Source organism: Heteronotia binoei, chromosome 1 (assembly GCF_032191835.1).
Source record: "Heteronotia binoei isolate CCM8104 ecotype False Entrance Well chromosome 1, APGP_CSIRO_Hbin_v1, whole genome shotgun sequence".
In the NCBI taxonomy this organism is placed as follows: Eukaryota; Metazoa; Chordata; class Lepidosauria; order Squamata; family Gekkonidae; genus Heteronotia; species Heteronotia binoei.
In genome coordinates this window covers 109,188,483-109,207,870 of record NC_083223.1, presented here as the reverse complement: position 1 = coordinate 109,207,870, position 19,388 = coordinate 109,188,483, and the positions used below count along the sequence as shown (strand labels likewise).

At 44.3% G+C, this 19,388-nt stretch overlaps 1 protein-coding gene across 1 annotated transcript in view; it reads left to right on the top strand.

Moving 5' to 3' along the window:
- TBC1D32 (TBC1 domain family member 32) overlaps positions 1–19,388 on the top strand; it is a 137,905-nt gene that overhangs the window by 101,556 nt on the left and 16,961 nt on the right. Inside the window, exons 30-31 of the mRNA XM_060238711.1 lie at positions 410–564; positions 18,615–18,755. Of these exons, the coding sequence (XP_060094694.1) occupies positions 410–564; positions 18,615–18,755 (296 nt within the window). The remainder of the gene's footprint in view (positions 1–409; positions 565–18,614; positions 18,756–19,388) is intronic.

Below are 19,388 nucleotides of genomic sequence, written 5' to 3'. Positions count from 1 at the left end.
AAGGAAGTGAATACGCTGCACAAAACAGATTTGTTTTAACCAGTAGAATGAATGAGGGAAGCCTGTATGTGGTCATACACTTATATCCATTAAAAATTTTCATAATCCCCTGTATGACTGACAGTTACCAGCAAATAATAAACTACAACCCATAGTTCTAAACTGCAGAACTAAAGACACCTGCATAAATAATCAGTCAATTGACACAGCCCAAAACCAAAAATTCCATCATTCAAAGTAGTGGCATACCCCAAAAACTCAGTTTCAGACTAAGGTTTAAATACCAAGGAAGGGTTTCTGGACTGGGATAGTGATTTTTACTGCAAATACTCTGATTTTTTGACTTCCAGTTTTTTCTTGAATCACTGTAAAGGAGAAATAGCAGATTTCCCTTAACTTGCTTGCACAGGCAGTCTTCAGGGGGGATATGTAAGCTATGACTGGTTTGCATCTTCTGTCTTTCTAATAATGATGGGAAACAAGGAGAAAACATTAACATTTCTTCAACAGTTCTCCCATCTTCTTGTCTCTGCATTCCTTTGGATCCCACGACTACATAGTTCTGTAAGACTTCAAAAGATATTTCATCTTGACAAGATTACTTTGAACATTTTAAATGAATTTTATTAACACAGAGGTTTTCCTTTTCTAAAGAATAATTCACTTAAATGTTTTTGAACTGAATATTTGCCCTGTAAGATTTCTTTCAGAAAAATATGGGTTCAACATCTGCTTAAATAGCTGTCTGATAGGAAGGAGGGAGAAACAAACTGATGGCAATGGTAGTATTATTGAATTTTAAAGTGAGTAATAAAATGTGCTTTATTAGTAGTGTTAAATTCTGCAGATAGGTAGAGAGGACCATTGAATGGCCTTTTTATTGTTATTGCTCTGTGCTAGCTCATTCTTTAGATTATTAGCTTTGTTTTATTATAAAATCATTAAAAGGCACAATTATCAATGTTGTACAAAAAAAAGATTAAATTGGTTTGTAGTGTTAGTGCTATTCATGGTCGGAATAGTTTAGTGTTTCAAACTGTTCATGTAATTAAATCTCTTGTGTGAATTATTTTTAAATCCTATCAATTCCTTTTGTCAAGGCTAAATTTGATTATATATTAGAAAACTGCGTCTCAAAAGTTTACTTACACCTATCTGCAATAGAGCTAGTGCAGTTTCCCACTTGTCAGCATATTGAAACCTCAGCAACATCAGTCACTATCTAAGCACTGGGTTTAAGATTTTCTCCATGTTTCATCTTCCCAGTCCTCCAGTTATGTCTCAATTGAAAAGGAGCATCTTGAGGTTGTTCCAGCCCAATTTTTTGCCATTGAAATTACAGATTTAAAGTTTTTTTTTTTAATTTAAAATCTCTCTTGCAGCCCCTTGGATAACTGTAGACAAGCAGCATATTCCAAATAAATCCATAATAAAAGTGCACTCATATAGGATTTCAACCGTACTGAGAGAAGAAGTACACACCATCAAGTTGCAAGTGACTCACAGTAATCCCATCCACAGGGTGTTCCAGGCATAAGCACATAAGAACAAAAGAAAAGCCATGTTGGATCAGGCCAATGGCCCATCCAGTCCAACACTCTGTGTCACACAGTGTCCAATAAATATACACACACACACACATACATACACATACTGTGGCTAATAGCCACTGATGGACCTCTGCTCCATATTTTTATCCAATCCCCTCTTGAAGCTAGCTATGCTTGTAGCCGCCACCACCTCCGGTGGCAGTGAATTCCATATGTTAATCATCCTTTGGGTGAAGAAGTACTTCCTTTAATCCGTTTTAACCTGACTGCTCAGCGATTTCATTGAATGCCCACGAGTTCTTGTATTGTGAGAAAGTGAGAGAAGTACTTCATTCTCTATTTTCTCCATCCCATGCATAATCTTGTAAACCCCAGTCATGTCACCCCGCAGTTGACGTTTCTCCAAGCCAAAGAGCTCCAAGCGTTTTAACCTTTCTCCATAGGGAAAGTGTTCCAAACCTTTAATCATTCTAGTTGCCCTTTTCTGCACTTTTCCCAATGCTATAATATTGTTTTTGAGGTACGGTGACCAGAATTGTACACAGTATTCCAAATGAGGACACACCATCAATTTATACAGGGGCATTATAATACTGGCTGATTTGTTTCAGTTCCCTTCCTAATAATTCCCAGCATGGCGTTGGCCTTTTTTATCACAATTGCACACTGTCTTGACATTTTCAGTGAGTCATCTACCATGACCCCAAGATCTCTCTCTTGGTCAGTCTCTGCCAGTTCACAACCCATCAAGTTGTATTTGTAGCTGGGATTCTTGGCCCCAATGTGCATTACTTTGCACTTGGCCACATTGAACCTCATCTGCCACATTGACGCCCACTCACCCAGCCTCAACAGATCCCTTTGGAGTGCCTCACAATCCTCTCTGGTTCTCACCACCCTGAACAATTTAGTGTCATCTGCATACTTGGCCACTTCACTGCTTACTCCTATCTCCAAATCATTAATGAACAAGTTAAAGAGCATGGGACCCAATACTGAGTCCTGCGGCACCCCACTGCTTGCCGTCCTCCACTGTGAAGACTGCCCATTTATACTCACTCTCTGCTTCCTATTAATTAGCCAGTTTTTGATTCACAAGAGGACCTGTCCTTTTGCTCCATGACTCTCGAGCTTACTAAGGAGCCTTTGATGAGGAACTTTATCAAAAGCTTTCTGGAAGTCAAGGTAAACAACATCTATTGGGTCCCCTTTGTCCACATGTTTGTTCACCCTCTCAAAGAACTGTAACAGCTTAGTAGGCAAGATCTTCCCCTTACAGAACCCATGCTGAGTCTTCCTCAATAACTTGTGTTCATCAATGTGCCTACTCATTCTGTCCTTGATAATGGTTTCTACCAACTTTCCTGGTATTGAAGTCAGACCGACTGGCCTGTAATTTCCCAGATCTCCTCTGGAACCCTTTTTAAAGATGGGGGTGACATTTGCTACCTTCCAGTCCTCAGGAATGGAGGAAGATTTCAATGAAAGATTACCGGTACATATTTTTGTCAGGAGATCCACAAGTTCAACTTTGAGTTCTTTCAGAACTCTTGGATCTATGCCATCCATACCTGGTGACTTATTGGTTTTTAATTTGTCAATCAGTTGTAGGACCTCCTCTCTTGTCACCTCAATCTGACTCCAGTGTTTCAACACCCCTTCCAAAATTAGTGGTCCTGGAGCGGGCAAACACGTCTCATCTTCCTCAGTGAAGACGGAGGCAAAAAATGCATTCAGCTTCTCAGCCATTTCCCTATCCTCCGTCAGTAATCTTGTCACCCCTTGGTCATCCAAGGGCCCCATTGCCTCCCTGGCTGGCTTCCTGCTTCTAATATATTTGAAGAAATTTTTATTGTTGGTCTTTATGTTTTTTGCATTATGCTCCCCATAGTCCCTTTTTGCCTTCCTGATCACAGTCTTGCATTTGATTTGCAACAGCCTGTGTTCCCTTTTATTAATTTCACTTGGACTAGCTTTCCACCGCTTAAAGGAGTCCTTCTTACCTTTTACAGCTTCCATTACTTTGTTTGTTAACCATGCAGGCCTTTTCTTATACGTGTTTGTGCCTTTCCTAACTTGTGGTGTATATTTTATCTGAGCTTCTAGGATTGTAGTTTTAAATAGCCTCCAAGATTCCCCAAGGGTTTTGACCATATTTACCTTTCCTTTCAGTTTCCTCTTCACATGCCTCCTCATCTCAGAGAATTTACCGCTTTTAAAGTTAAATGTTGTTATGCTGGTCTTTTGGGGCAACTCTCTATTTATACAAACGGTGAAATCAATAACATTATGGTCACTGCTCACAAGCGGTGCGATCACTTTTACATCTCTCACCAAGTCTTGGGCATTAGTTAGGACCAAATCCAGAATTGCCCCACCTCTGGTAAGAAAGGCCCCATCCAGGCAAGAAAGGGGCAAAAATTGTTTGCCCTTTTTCTTCCTCTACATAGCAATCCCTTTCTTCTTTGGAATCCTCTCATGCAATTACTGACCATAGCCAACCATGCTTGGCTCCCAAACTCTGACAAGCACAGACTAAGCCCAGACTATTCAGGCTGCACAAAGATAACTAGTTCCATACATATGGTGATTGTGTTGTTTCCATTGAATATTTCTGCTGCAGTCTTCTGCAGATTTTGATATTTCACTTAAAAAAAAAAAAGGTTTTGTCCACCATATCCATGCATTGCTGATTCTATAAACCTTAATAAATTACTAATGTAGTGCAGAAGTTTAGTGAGTTAGTGGTTAGGTCATATGCCCTTACAGTTTATGCACCAGTAAAACAGATCGGGGTTTGGTATTATTTACCCAACCTTAGCTTAACTCTTTAACACCTGCCTCAGTCAATTTCTGTTCCCTTTCTAAAAGGTATGTGTGTCATTCAGTCTAGAAATGACTAGATATGTTTCCATTGTAATGACATCTAGTAGACTGTGTTTACATGTTGACATGTGTAAAATGATTTTCTGTTGTATGTAAACCAAGCAGGGGAGTTTTAATTGTTGATTTGTTTAGCACCTGGAGGATTGCCTTTGTCATGGTTGGATCATCATCTGAAGGCATAACAGAGATTGCTCCTGTAGGCAAGGCCAGCACCAAGGGAAGGGAAGGCAGGCTCCAAAGAGCACAGGCACGTCCCACCACTTTTGCCTTCAGTGGCATGGCACCTTCGGTGGCATGGCGCCTGCACTCTTTGGAGCCTGGAGAGTGTACACATGCCCCGCCCTGCTATTTTCACCTCCCCAGGTCTATGCAGACCCAGGAAGGGGAGAGCAGTGGGGTGGCACATGTGCTTGGAGAGAGCACACACTTGGGGGAGGGGGCACCCAGCACACCAGTAGGCCAGGTGGCAACCTAAGCGGCTGCTTACCTAGCCTACTCCTATGCACCAGCCCTGCCTGAAGGGGCAGTGGACCATGAGGATGGTCTGCATTTGGAGACTAATGGATCCTATTGTATTCTCGACAGCTGTTCAGGATTTTGAGAGCATTGCCATTGGTTCTGTAGAGGCCCTTTATCACATGGAAAGATGGGCTGCATGGGGCTTTAAACAGGATAGCATCTTGGCATTCTCTTCCAGTGTTTGATAGTCTGCTGGCTGTGTTTTTTACAAGAGAGCTGGCATCATACTGTGGTGATGATGATGATGATGATGATTTTGGATTTATATCCTGCCCTCCACTCCGAATCTCAGTCTCAGAGTGGCTCACAATCTCCTTTATCTTCCTCCCCCACAACAGACACCCTGTGAGGTGGGTGGAGCTGAGAGGACTCTCACAGCAGCTGCCCTTTCAAGGACAACCTCTACGAGAGCTATGGCTGACTCAAGGCCATTCCAGCAGTGCAAGTGGAGGAGCAGGGAATCAAACTTGGTTCTCCCAGATAAGAGTCCACGCACTTAACCATTACACCATACTGTCTCTTGGGAGACAACTAGAATGCAGAACATTCAGGAGGAATCACAGCATGTCAGATTTTTGCAGATCTTTGAGGTAGTAATGATGGCAATGTATGTTTTTATGTTGTCGAAGGTTTTCACAGCCAGAGTTCATTAGTCGTTGTAGATTTTCCGGGCTGTATAGTCGTGGCCTTGGCATTGTGAGACCTGACATTTCGCCAGCAACTGTGACTGGCATCCTCAGAGGTATTACCCAGAAAACTCTCTGGGTCAAAGTGAGAAGATGATGGCAGGCAGGCAATTTATTTACTCAGTAAGGTGGGGTAGGGCTGAGTCATTATCTTGTGGGGGGAGGGTTTAATTGCCACAATTGTGCACACTGAATCTTGTCCAGCACAATTTTTTAAGGCGAGCTATGGCTTGATAATGTCTAAAACTGTACTGGCTAAGCTAATTTGGTCTATAACTATTATATTTTACAAAGTATAAACTTAGAGACCAAGTTTAGAATAGATGATACCTGTGGTATCAGAAGCACTCGTTTGTTCATTTTCTGTGGATAGATTCCAATAGAACTTGCAGGCAGAGTGATGTGAAAGTCACCACCTGTTCTTGATCCATACCCATCCTGGTTTTAGAAATCATGCTGGGAAAAATTTTTGGAAACTGGTTAAAAGTGGTTTTTAATATCTCATTGAGCAAGTAGTTTTCTATAGGAAGCAGTAATTGTATTTTTACAATGGAATAATCTTCATTTAAAGCTAGACTGGGGACAGTTGTTCTCCAGTGGTCCCAGTAGTGGGTCAGTCCTGACCTATGGGAATGTAGCTCCTCCTCTCCATAGGCAGGGCCAGCAAACAAGTTCCTTCCAGGAGGGGGTGCTATTCCCCTTAGCTTTCAGTTTTGCTTGGCCCTGTCTCCAGAGCAGGACATGCCAGCTGACAAAAAAAGAAGAAGAAGAAGAAGAAAGAAAGCAGCGAGGAAGGGGACGGAGCAGCTTACTCTCCTCCCTTCCCTCGGCACCCAAAGCTTCCTGGAGTCCGGCAGAAGCCGGGAGACCCAGGAACGTGGTGGCAGTTTCCCCACGTCTCCCTGAGTACGGAGGCGAAGGTGCGCTGACTCCAACCCTTTTTTCCGATGGCGGGGAGAGCAGAACGCGGCGGCAAACAGCAGAGACTGCAGGCGACTAGGGCGGATACGGCAGCATGCAGCGGCGACTCTGCAGGCATCCAAAGCCTCTGTCTAGCCTCTAGCCTCTGTCTAGACCTGGCAGTATGCACAGGGTGGACAGGACGGCGACGAACTCCTCCTCCTTCCCAACGGAACAGGTAGGGTCCCAGAGACCAGTGGAGGAGGAAGTTCAGGCAATGGGGGAAAGTAGGGTGGCCTCCTCGATATAGGAGCTATACATCCAGTACCAGATTAGAGGGCCCAGGGTGTCTACTCGATCTTCTTCATCATCCCAAAAAAGAATGGGGATGTGAGAGCAATCTTAGACCTGAAATGGCTCAACAGGAAGGTGGAGACAAAGAAGTTTCGGATGGAAACCTTGCGCTCAATCCTCTTAACCCTGCAAAAAGGGGACTTTCTGGCCTCGATACATCTATCCAAGGCTTATTTACACATACCAATTTGGCAGGAACACCCCCATTCTCTGAGATTATCTTACGATGGTGGACACTGCCAATACAAGGCATTGCCATTCAGCCTAAAGTCCTCACCCAGAGTCTTGACGAAGATATTGGCACCCTTGCGTCTCAGGGGAGTGCCATTGTTTCTATACCTGGATGACATCCTAGTCAAGGCACCATCATTTGCACAGGCGAAGGCAGCCCTGGAGGAGACAATGGATGTTCTAGCATCCCATGGGTTTGTCATAAATCAGGAGAAGAGTTCCCTCATCCTGGCTCAATCCATCCTTCACCTGGGGGTACAGATCGATACCAGGAAAGACAGAGTCTTCCTCACCCAGGAAAGACAAGTGAAACTTACACAACTGATTCATTCAGTGCTGCATGCCAAAACTTCGCAAGTGATGACTCTAGCGAAATTGGTGGGACTCCTAGTCTCGTGCCAGGACCTCATGCAATGGGCACGTTCCCATACATGACCCATCCAGTCCTTCCTACGTCCCTTCCAAACAGCCATCACTCAGAGGAAGACGCTCCAGGTGGAAGTGCCAAAAGGGGTGAAAGAGGCCTTGCACTGGTGGTTGTCGCCATGGCAGTTTCAAGCAGGACAGACTCTGCGAGAACCATTTCGAACAGTCATGACGACGGATGCCAGCCTGTTTGGCTGGGGGGCGCACGCAAAAGGAAAGATGGCTCAAGGGTGCTGGTCCAATCAGGAGACTTCTAACAGCACAAATGTCCTGGAACTGAGGGTGATCAGATTAGCTCTGCTCCACCTTCCGGACATAATGAAAGGCCAACATGTTCTCATTCAAACGGACAATATTACAACGAAAGCTTTCATGAATAAGCAAGGGGGGACGCGATTGAAACCCCTGCAGCGAGAGTCGACTCTTCTGATGGACTGGGCGGAGAAAAATCTTCTGTCTCTGAAAGCAACACACATTGCAGGGAAGGACAACGTGTTGGCGGATTGGCTCAGCCGCCAAATCCTGGATCCAGCGGAGTGGTCGCTAAACAAGACGGTCTTCCATCAAATTTGCCAGAGATTCGGGTCCCCAAAGGTGGACTTGTTCGCATCGGAACTAAACCATCAAGTGCCAGATTTCCTGTCAAGAACAAAAACTCAAAAGGCCATGGGCACAGATGCATTGCATGCAAAATGGTCCAGGACTCTTCTTTATGCCTTCCCCCCTGTGCAGGTGTTGCAGAGGTTCTTGCTCAGGGTACAGGACCTGGGGGCGGAGGTGATAGTAATAGCACCTTTTTGGCCCAGAAGAGTCTGGTTCCAGGAGTTGATGCGCCTCAGGGTAGCCAAACCCTGGTTGCTTCCGCTAAGGAAGGATCTCCTGCAACAGGGAGAGGCACTGTGTCCACAACTAGAGATGCTAAGACTCACAGCGTGGAAGTTGAACGGAGGCAACTGACTGCTTCTGCAGCTTACAGAGCTTTCCCCTCTATGGAGGTGGTGTGCAGAGCGACCACTTGGCGTTCCGTTCATTCCTTTACGAAGCACTACCGTATTGATAAGCTCGCTTCAGCTGAGGCGGCATTCGGTAGGAGGGTGTTACAGGCTGCTGTTTGATCCAAAAGTCTGAATGGGCTCAGGAACTGTTGTTATAAGTCCCATAGGTCAGGACTGACCCACTACTGGGACCACTGGAGAATGGAAGATTCTGTTCACTTACCGTGAAGTCTTCCTTCTCGGTGGTCCCAGAGTGGGTCAGTCCTCGCCGCCGGTCTGGGATTGGCTCAGTCTTTGTATCAAAACCCTGGGTAGCCCGAAAGCTCGGGCATGTGATTTTTGCTGTGGTTGCTATAGACCATGTATTTGCACATGAGGAGTTACTAGTTGAAGACATTCTGGTTTGGTTGTACCGAAATGTCCAGTTACAAAGTTATGAATAAAGGAAGTTGGATGATTCTGTATATGCTTCCTTGATTCCGGGTCTGGGAGGGGAAGACAGGTATTACTGTAGTGTTTCTTCCCTCGGTTGCAGTTTGTTTTCTAGTTTCTAGTTGGGAGTCGACTGGCTTGAAGACAAACTGAAAGCTAAGGGGAACAGCACCCCCTCCTGGAAGGAACTTGTTTGCTGGCCCTGCCTATGGAGAGGAGGAGCTACATTCCCATAGGTCAGGACTGACCCACTCTGGGACCACCGAGAAGGAAGACTTCATGGTAAGTGAATGGAATCTTCCAATCCTTCGGATATTGTTAGCTCCGTCAGCAGCATTTGACACGGTTGACCATTCCATCATTGTCCATCAAGTTAAAATATGTAGTTGATACTGGAGGAGTAAGCCTCCCCCTCCCCCCCTCTGATTTCCTACAGAGAGTTTCTACAACAGGAATAGATTCAATGGATTGGGACTGGTGTTGTGGCCTGCTCCAGGGTACCATCTTGTTGCCTATACTTTTCAGTAGTTATAGGAGACCACTGAATGGGATCATTCAGACATTCGGAGCTGGACATCATGTCTGTGCAAATATTAATGCTCTATAGCAGAGATCTGGAAGCATGGGGGCACAGTACTACATAGCACACTTCACAAAGTACTTGTCACCTGCTGGGAACAAGGCAAACTACCACAGGACTTTCGCGATGCAATCATCATCACTCTACACAAGAACAAAGGGGAAAAGTCAGACTGCTCCAACTACCGGGGGATAACCCTGCACTCCATCGCAGGCAAAATCCTTACCAGAATACTCCTGAACAGACTGGTGCCCACCATTGCAGAAGAACTCCTCCTAGAGAGCCAGTGCGGCTTCAGAGCTAACAGGAACACCACCAACATGGTATTTGTTCTCAGGCAGCTCCAAGAGAAATGCAGGGAACAGAACAAGGGTCTATATGTGACTTTTGTCGACCTTACCAAAGCTTTCGATACCGTTAGCAGGAAAGGCCTGTGGCAAATCTTGGAACGTTTAGGATGTCCCCCAAGGTTCCTCAGCATGATCATACAGCTACATGAAGACCAGCGAGGCCAAGTCAGACACTGCAACGACCTCTTGGAGCCCTTCCCAATAGGCACAGGTGTAAAGCAAGGCTGCGTTCTCGCACCAACTCTCTTTACGATCTTCTTTAGCATGATGCTTCAAAGAGCCGCAGTAGATCTAGATGATGACGATGGTGTCTACATCCGCTATCGCACTGATGGCAGCCTGTTCAACCTGAGGCGACTAAAGGCTCACTCCAAGACAATGGAAAAACTTATCCGAGAGCTACTGTTTGCTGATGATGCTGCACTCGTCTCCCACTCGGTATTAGCTCTGCAGCATATGACGTCCTGCTTTGCAGAGGCTGCCAAGCTATTCGGCCTAGAAGTTAGTCTGAAGAAGACAGAAGTTCTCCACCAGCCTGCACCCCAGGAAGATTATCACCCTCCCTGCATCACTGTGGGTGAATCAGTTCTGAAGACAGTCCAGCAGTTCAGCTACCTGGGGTGCATCATCTCCGCAGATGCCAAGATCGACAAGGAGATTGACAACAGGCTGGCAAAGGCTAACCGTGCATTTGGCCGACTGCACAAAAGAGTGTGGAGCAACAAGCATCTGAAAAAAGGCACAAAGATCAGTGTTTACAAAGCGGTTGTGATGACAACTCTCATCTACGGCTCCGAATCGTGGGTTTTATACCGTCATCACCTGCGACTCCTTGAGCGCTTTCATCAACGCTGCCTTCGCACCATCCTCAACATCCACTGGAGTGGCTTTGTGACCAACACTGAAGTCCTCAAGAGGGCGGAGGTTACAAGCATCGAGGCACTGCTGTTGAAGACGCAGCTGCGCTGGGCAGGACATATTTCTAGGATGGAAAACCACCGCCTTCCCAAGATTGCTCTGTATGGCGATCGAAATAGAGGGGCACCAAAGAAGAGGTACAAGGACTCCTTGAAGAAATCCCTTGGCACCTGTCGCATCAACCATCACCAGTGGTCTGACCTAGCCTCAGATCGCAAAGCATGGAGGCACACCATCCACCAGGCTGTCTCTTCCTTTGAGAACGCACGCATAGCTGGTCTTGAGGACAAAAGGAGATTGAGGAAGAATCGCACTGCTACAGCACCAACCCCAAATCAGACTTTTCCCTGCAGCCACTGTGGCCGGATCTGCCTGTCCCGCATTGGTCTTGTCAGCCACCAGCGAGCCTGCAGCAGACGTGGACTACTGCACCCTTCTTAAATCTTCGTTCGCGAAGTCAAGCCAAGAGAGAGAGATAGCAGGGTTCCACAGGGGTGCCAGGGTGCCTGCCACTATTTCTCTTGGTGCCTACTGATCTATTCAGAAAATGGATGGAACCATTGTAAGGCAGTACTTGTAACTGGTTACCCTCATTTAAATGAAAGTGTTTCTTAGTGGAGGATCAGGAGGACTAGTAAGCACCTAGGCTTTCCTTAGTCAGTGTGTGGTTCCATTCACCCCTCAGGCTTTCCTTCTTCCTAGGTGGCATAAGAAGAGTTTTTCCATTTGTCTCTGCCTTCTGCAGAAGCCATTTCTGGCTTGTTTCTGCCTCCTGTGGAAGCCATCACCACCACCCCTTAAAATTCTGAATGTGCCCACAGGTTCAAAAAGGTTAGAGTCCCTGGTCTATATTTTATTATCTAAGTCTCCAGGTATATCCATCTTGGACTGAAGCAAGGCTTTTAAGGCTGTTATCCAGTGGCTAAGGCAGAACGAGCTGAAGCTGAATCCAGAGAAGACAGAGGTGATGCAGGTCAAAAAATGATGATGGTTTGAAAGGATAAGATAAACCTGTTTTGGATGGAGTGGGGTTGGCATTTCTAGAGCAGGTTAAGAGTTTGAGTGTACTCGTGGGCTCAACCTTGCTGTTTGAAAAGCAAGTTGATGTGGTAGCCAAGAGTGAACACACACATGAAGCTGCCTTATATTGAATCAGACTCTTAGTCTGTCAAGGTATTGTCTGCACAGACTGGCAACAGCTCTCCAGGGTCTCAGACAGAGGTCTTTTACATAACCTACTGCCAGGTCTTTTTAGTTGGAGATGCCAGGGATTGAACCTGGAACCTTCTACATGCCAAGCAGAAGCTATACCTTGGAGCCACAGCTTCTCCCTTTCTATCAGGTGCATCTGGATCACAAACTTTTCCCTTATGGCTCAGCTGAGTTGGCCTGTGCTTCTGTAAACTCACAGTTGGATTACTGCAAGAAGCTCTACAAAGAGCAGCCTTTGAAGGTACCCTAAAAACTGTGGCTGTTTCAGTATATGGGAGTCCAGTTACTGTCATGGGATAACCTATGTAAAGCTCTTGGCTATTATAAAACAGCTACATTGGCTGCCAGTTTGTTCAAGTTCAATTCAAGGTGACATTTTCAGTTCAGTTATCTTTATTGGCATTAAAGGAGAGATAAAAGAGAGAAAAAATAGATGTACACACATATGCTTACAAATAGATAAAACATGCCAACATGAGTCATGACAAAAGAGTGTTCTAAAAGGGTCTAAAATCTGTACAAAAATAAGTCAAAAGTCAATCTGTCTAATACAAATTTAAATTACAATACATTACTGCATATAAGAAGAGCAGCCTGAAAAAACTTTGCCACAGAGTCAGTTGTGTTCCCATCTTTGTTGTTTAATAGATACAGCAATTTATATGAATCAGGAAGCTCTAAGATATTATCAAGAATTAATGATAAAATGCTGCGCCGAATATTAACATAATAATAGCATTCTAATAACACATGAGACACAATTTCAATGGATCCACTTGCACAAGGGCATAGTCTGTTAACAAAAGGCGTACTATTAAATCTCCCAGTTAAAGTTGCTGAAGGGAGAACCTAGCAGGAGAAAAGATTCTGTGTAATGCTGGAATCTGAAGTTGGTAAAAGTAGCTAGCGGGAAGGCCCACAGTGGGCAAGATCCCATGACTAAGAGGGGAGCATGTCTTATTAACTGCATTATACAGCTCAGGTAGCTCTACCTCAAATAATCTGTACCTTATTGTTCACATTGCCTCTAATTCTGAAAGGGAGAGAAAAGATTCAAAGGAAATATTCAGTGTTCTTAGTTTGTTTTCAATATTGACCAGCCACAGGGAAATATTAGATTCTATCAAGAATCGGGCACAGTAGCTAGAGGGCTCAGATCTGTAGTGCAATTGTGGTAATAAAATTTTGGCCACATTCCAGGCATAAGGCCGCTTACAGAACACAAGATGGAACACCCAAAATTTTCCATAGAAAGCCTGAATGTACTTATTCAACTGCTTTATTTATTGAATCGATCCAGATAGGGGCTCCATAGACTAATTGAGGTCCAGTTTTCAAATTAAAAACTTTTAGCACAGCTGGAAAGTTTTTAATTTGAAAATTGGCCCTCAGTTACTCTATGGAGCCCCTATCTGGATCAGTTCAATAAATAAAGGTGATATTTTAAAGCTCTTCATGACTTTCATGATCTTTTATCCTCCTATGCCTCTGTGCACCATTTCCTGTCTTCTGGCTGTGACTGCTTATGATTGCCCACTTGGCATCTACAGGCTTCTTTAAAAGTGGTTCCCTTCTTGTGGAACAGACTCCCTTAACATCTTTATAAGCATTTTGGAGATGTGATAAGAGTTTTTAATAAGGTTGGAACTGTTAGCATTTTTGTGAGATGAAGAATTGATGGTGTTTTATGGTATTATGGATTATTTTAATTTAGAATTGTAAATCACCTTGAGCCACAGGATACACCTTTAGTGCAAAAGTGCAAAGTGTAAACATTTTAATTCACAAACAAAACAATTTATCTTCCTTTTATTATTTTTACCCAGTCTGATAAAACCATGGGTCAGTGTCAAGGGATGAATCAAGCTTTCTCTCTCTTTCTCTACAAGCTAGTTGTAGCTGATCACACTTTAGCATTGTGATTGAATAGCCATGGGCATTCACAGTCAAGGACATTCTTACATTTTTAAAAGCAAAAACTATAAAAATTGTGTCAACACAATGTGAAGCTATCAAGGCAAACAAAAACACACCATTAAAAACAAGCTAGTATGTCCTCGGAAAAGTATTATGCTCTGCTGAGAACAATCTGCTGGTGGTCACTGGCCCTAAAGATATCCAGCTCTCCTTAACTAGAGCTAGGCTTGCCAATCCCTAGGTCCCTGCAGGGGATCTCTCTGTTTTGCAGGTTCCTTCCCACCCCCAGTCAGCTAGTTGGCGGGTGAAGCCCTGCCCCAACAGCCACAATGTGCCTTTACCCTTTGGAAGGCTTAAGAAGAAGCTTGGAAAGGCTTACTTTTTAAACAATGTGTCTGTGCCTTTAAATCTAGGAGCCAATGGGGGGCAGAGTGAGCCAGCAGAACAACATGGCTGCTCCCAGTAGCTGTGAAAGCAGCTCAGACCCTCCATTTGTTTTACAATCTTTTTAGAGGTCGTTTGCATAGTTAAGGGTAAACGAGAAACTTTGATTTCCCTATATTACTCTGAAGAACTTGGAACATCAGCAGCTCGTGAGTAAATTACCCCAGTGAGACCACACAAGTGTGGTATTTCAAACTGTTTATTTTGGCTTCTCTCTCTCTCTCTCTCCCTGTTTGTGTGTGTGTGTGAGAGAGAGAGAGAGAGAGAATGTACAGGAAATATGCTGCTGCTTGGAAATGAGGAAATGAAGGCTGTAGTCAGGAGAACTGCACTGCCATATTTTTATTTATTTATTTTAGGGAATGTGAAAGTCTCCCTGCTCCACCCCCAAAGTTCCCAGATATTTTCTGAGTTAGACTTGGCAACCCTAACTAGAGCTGGGGCTTTTTTGGCCATAGCTCTGACCTGGTGGAACTCTGCCAAATACCACCAGGTCCTGTGGAGCTTGATGCAGATGTGCTCAACTAAAGGCACAGATGTTCCACCAGACCTTTAGTTGAGCACAGCAATGGTTCCTCATAGCCAGCACCCTCTTCTTTTCTCCTCCGTGTTTTTTTGAGCCCATTCCTCATCTGCCTGCGAGTCTATGGCACAGTCCAGAGTGGGGTAGTTTTTAATGAGGTTGGAACTGTGAGTATTTTTTGTAGGAGGAAGAATTAATGATGTTTTATGGTATTATGGATGATTTTAATTTAGAATTGTAAGCCACCTTGATGCTATCTGAAATAGCATTAGCTGTTCTTTTGGTCTTTGTTTTTACCATGTTTTTATCAGATGTAAATCACCTAGAACCCTACATTGTGGGGAATAGGCAATTCGTAAATTGAATAAATAAATAAATAAATAAAACCATTTGACAATATAAACACTATCCATTTAAAAAGCTGGTAAAATAAAATCACCCTAAACTGGATAGCCCAGGCTAGCCGGATCTTGTCAGATCTCAGAAGTTAGTCAGGGCCAGCTCTAGCTAATATTTGAATTGGAGACCTCCAGGGAATACCAGGGTCAAAGCGTGGAGGCAGGCAATGGCAAACCACCTCTGAACGTCTCCTCTTTTGAAAACCCCAATAGGGTCGCCTTAAGCAGCTGTGACCTGACAGCACTTTCTACCAAATAAAACCCCTAATTAAAATCCCGGGTAATTTTTTTTTTTGGCTTGGCACCTAAAAGAAGGGGGGAGGGCAGGCTTTGAATTCAGCAGGAGCTCACAGGAGCACAGCTCCTGAACCTTTCTGACGGCCCTCCCTCCTCCTCACCACCTACCTTTTCCATTGAATAGGAGATGCAGCTGCATAACTATCCCTGGATTAGGAGAGCGGGCAGCCAACTAGCCACCAGGAGCTTTGCCACACTTCTCGCAACCCTCATTAACCCCTGGAGAAACCCGAGTCACCCTTTCGCCACTTCTTATGTGATTTCAGATGGTGGGTGGCTTGCTGGTTTTTTTACTGTGGGGAGGGGCAACAGCCAAGGAGGAGCCCCAGGTGAACAAGGCCTGCTTGGGCTGGCTGGATCTCTAGCCAGCCCAAGCAGGCCTCGCTTACCCGGGGCTCCCCTTTCTTGCTTTGGGTTGCTTTTGGCTGGTGTGGGGGTGGCATATGCTAATGAGTTATGCTAATGAGCTCCACCACATATTTTTCTACAAAACATCCCCTAGGGGAGGGCATTTTGGAGGTGAGGTACCACTATAGAAAATGTCCTGTGCCTGGTTGCCATCTGCCTCACCTCTATACACACAGAGAAGTTAGCTCTTATAAATCTTAAGGTAGAGAATCTTTCTTCTTCTATAGTTAATCAATGTAAAAACCATGTGATTGAACTGATTTATGCCAGAAATAAGAGCTATACTCATTTTGATGCTAGGAGGACATGCTATCCACTTGCTTTGGGATTTCTATCTGAAGGTAAAATCCTTTACTATTTAGAATTCTTGGTTAGCCTAAAGTTATGCAGGACTTTTATGCATGCACAATTTAACTACCCCTTTTCAATGGTATTGTTCTTTCGTCTGCTAAGAATCCCCTTTTCAGACTGGTTATGTCCCTGTCCTCTTCAGATGGTGGACTATCTTGCACATATTCACCTGCAATTGCCCTTATGCCAGTTTAAGCTAAAATGGATTATGCCTTGTCTTGATACATGAACTATGTTGCCTCTAGCGTCATTAGAGCAAAAGGTTCAATTCCTCTTAGAGAATTCTGACTCTAAATGTAGTTATTCTGTAGCTCAGTTTCTAGAGGTTGCAGAGAAAAGTTGAAAGGAACTATTGGATCTATTTAAGTTTTCCTTTCATTTTTACTGTTCAGGACTTTGGTCTAAGAACAGGGGAAGAAGACAGATAAAAAGAACTCTGAACACACACACACTAGGCTCACCAGCCCCCAGATCCCAGCAGAGGATCCCGATTTTGTAGGCTCCTCCTCACTGCCAGCCCAACAATCACAATATGCCTTTAAACCTTAGTAGGCTTAAAAGAACCTTGCAGACTACTGTGTTTTGGACTGCATGTGTGCCTGTAACTCTCAGCTGGAGTAAAGCTGTATGTGCAAGGTGAGCAGGCAGAGCCATGTGGCTGTTCCTGGTTAGTGTGTGAACCATGTGAGAAAGGAAGAGAAGCCAGTACAATCCCTCTGTTTGTTTTGTATTGGTTTCAGAAGTTGTGTGTATACTAAAATGGAGTTAATTAGAACCTGATTATGGAATGGAGAAAAACTCCACCCCGTAGGCTGTTCTCCTTTCATTTTCCTGTTAGTCTGAAGAAGTTGGCTGAAATACAGCAGATGGTTACATTCAGCAACTCCCATAAGTAAATTGCCCCAAGAAGATCACAAACGTGTGTGCTTGCAAACTATTTATTTTGGCTGCTTTTTGAGAATGTATGTGCTTTCATTAAGTGGAAGTGCTGGAGATGAGGAAATGAAGACTGTATTGACAGGGAATTGCACTGCTATATTTTTATTTATTTATTTTAGAGAATGGGAAAGTCTCCTGGCTTCACCCCCAAAGTCCCCAGATATTTTCTTAGTTGGACCTGGCAACTGTCACACAGTTAAAGAAAAAACAGTTAAAATACATAGCTAGAAAGGAGAGTTGTGAGGAAATACCCAAGCAATGATGAAAGGGGACAGATGAAGAAGAAGAAGATATTGGATTTATATCCCGCCCTCCACTCCGAAGAGTCTCAGAGCGGCTCACAATCTCCTTTATCTCCCTCCCTCACAACAGACACCCTGTGAGGTGGGTGGGGCTGGAGAGGGCTCTCACAGCAGCTGCCCTTTCAAGGACAACCTCTGCCAGAGCTCTGGCTGACCCAAGGCCATGCCAGCAGGTGCAAGTGGAAGAGTGGGGAATCAAACCCGGTTCTCCCAGATAAGAGTCCACACACTTAACCACTACACCAAACTGGCTGATTCTGGCTTGGGAGGGCATTCCATAGTACTGGTGCTACAACTGCAAAAGCCCATTCTTGAATTGCCATCCATCTATCCTCAATTAAGGAGTTGCACCAAATATTGTGTGGGATCCTGAGTAATACAAATTGAGTTTTACTCACAGAACAGAATTTTCTAACCTCCATCTGTAGCTCCCTCCTGTGCCCCCTCCTGAACAGTCAGTCCTGAGGGTAACGCTCAGAAATGGTATGCGATTTGGTTGGGGGCTGGCAGGGAGGAATCCATCGATCTACTTGCTATTCACACAAACTGAGCTTTGGATCTAATCCAATATTCACTAATTTACCTCTAGACTGATCTCTCACTAGTGTTGCTCTACTCCCAGGCTTCTGTTTTTCCCCAGTGCAAGCAATCAATTTCCCACCAGTTGCTCTGTGGGCGCATTTTGACGTGGAGCTCCTTCCAATTCCCCATGTACCATTGTAATTCTTAAAAGACAGCATCACAAAACTGTGAGGGGAACTGGAGGGAGCCCCACATCAACATGCACCTACGCAGCAACTGGTGGGAAATTGATTGCTTGCGCTGGATGAAGCAGAACCCTGGAGGTGGAGCAATGCCAGTGAGAAATTAGTCCTAGTTTATTATGTGTGTACTAGTGTCTCAGTGTTGTTTTGCATTTAAATTTGGACCAAGAGAATACATAATATTTTTTTCAAAAGTTGTCTAATATTGTATGTTGTTGCTTCCTTTGGTCAGATTCACCTGCCTGTTGACACAAGAGCATCTGGCATCCATCCAGTCTATTTTTGCAGCACACACTACATTGAAATGCTGCTCAAGGCTGAGCTGCCCCTTGTCTTTTCTGCTTTCCATATGTCTGGCTTCGCTCCATCACAGGTGAGTCCTTCATTGTAGCATTCCTTTTATGATGGCTTTCCATGCTAATTTATTATGTTTTGTGGGGGGGGGGTTCTTTTTTTCTTTTTTTTAAACCTTTTTCAAAAAAGTTCAGGTTTTTAAAAAAACAATACAATGAGTTTTTCAGTTGGCTGCAGCAAGCACAATGCTACTGTTTAAATTACAAACTTCACGAAGTACCCATCTCAGAGCTGTTCTAGTGTAGAGGATCCAGAATGAAAGCTTACTTCCCAAAAGGACAAGAGAATTGTTTTATAGGCAGCAGTGGACTGTTCATTTATTATACTTGCTGCTAGTGAAGGCTTAGTAGGGAGCTCCACAAATGAATGAGCCTATGGCATATTATTTGTCAAATATGCATGTGAAGTGGCTTCAGGAATAACTTCGAGGGGGGGGGGGGGGGCTTGGAATGGTCTGGCTGTCTCATTGTGTCTTTTATGACTACATATATATTAGCTATCAGACACATGTTTTCTGTGAATGCAGTGGGGCTTGCTTTTGAGTAAGCATCCATAGAATTTGGTTTCATGTCTTACAAGCCAGCTCTTATTCTCCAGCTCATTAACATTCAAGTGCTAGTTTTGGAACTGAACCACCTTACTACGTTTTGGG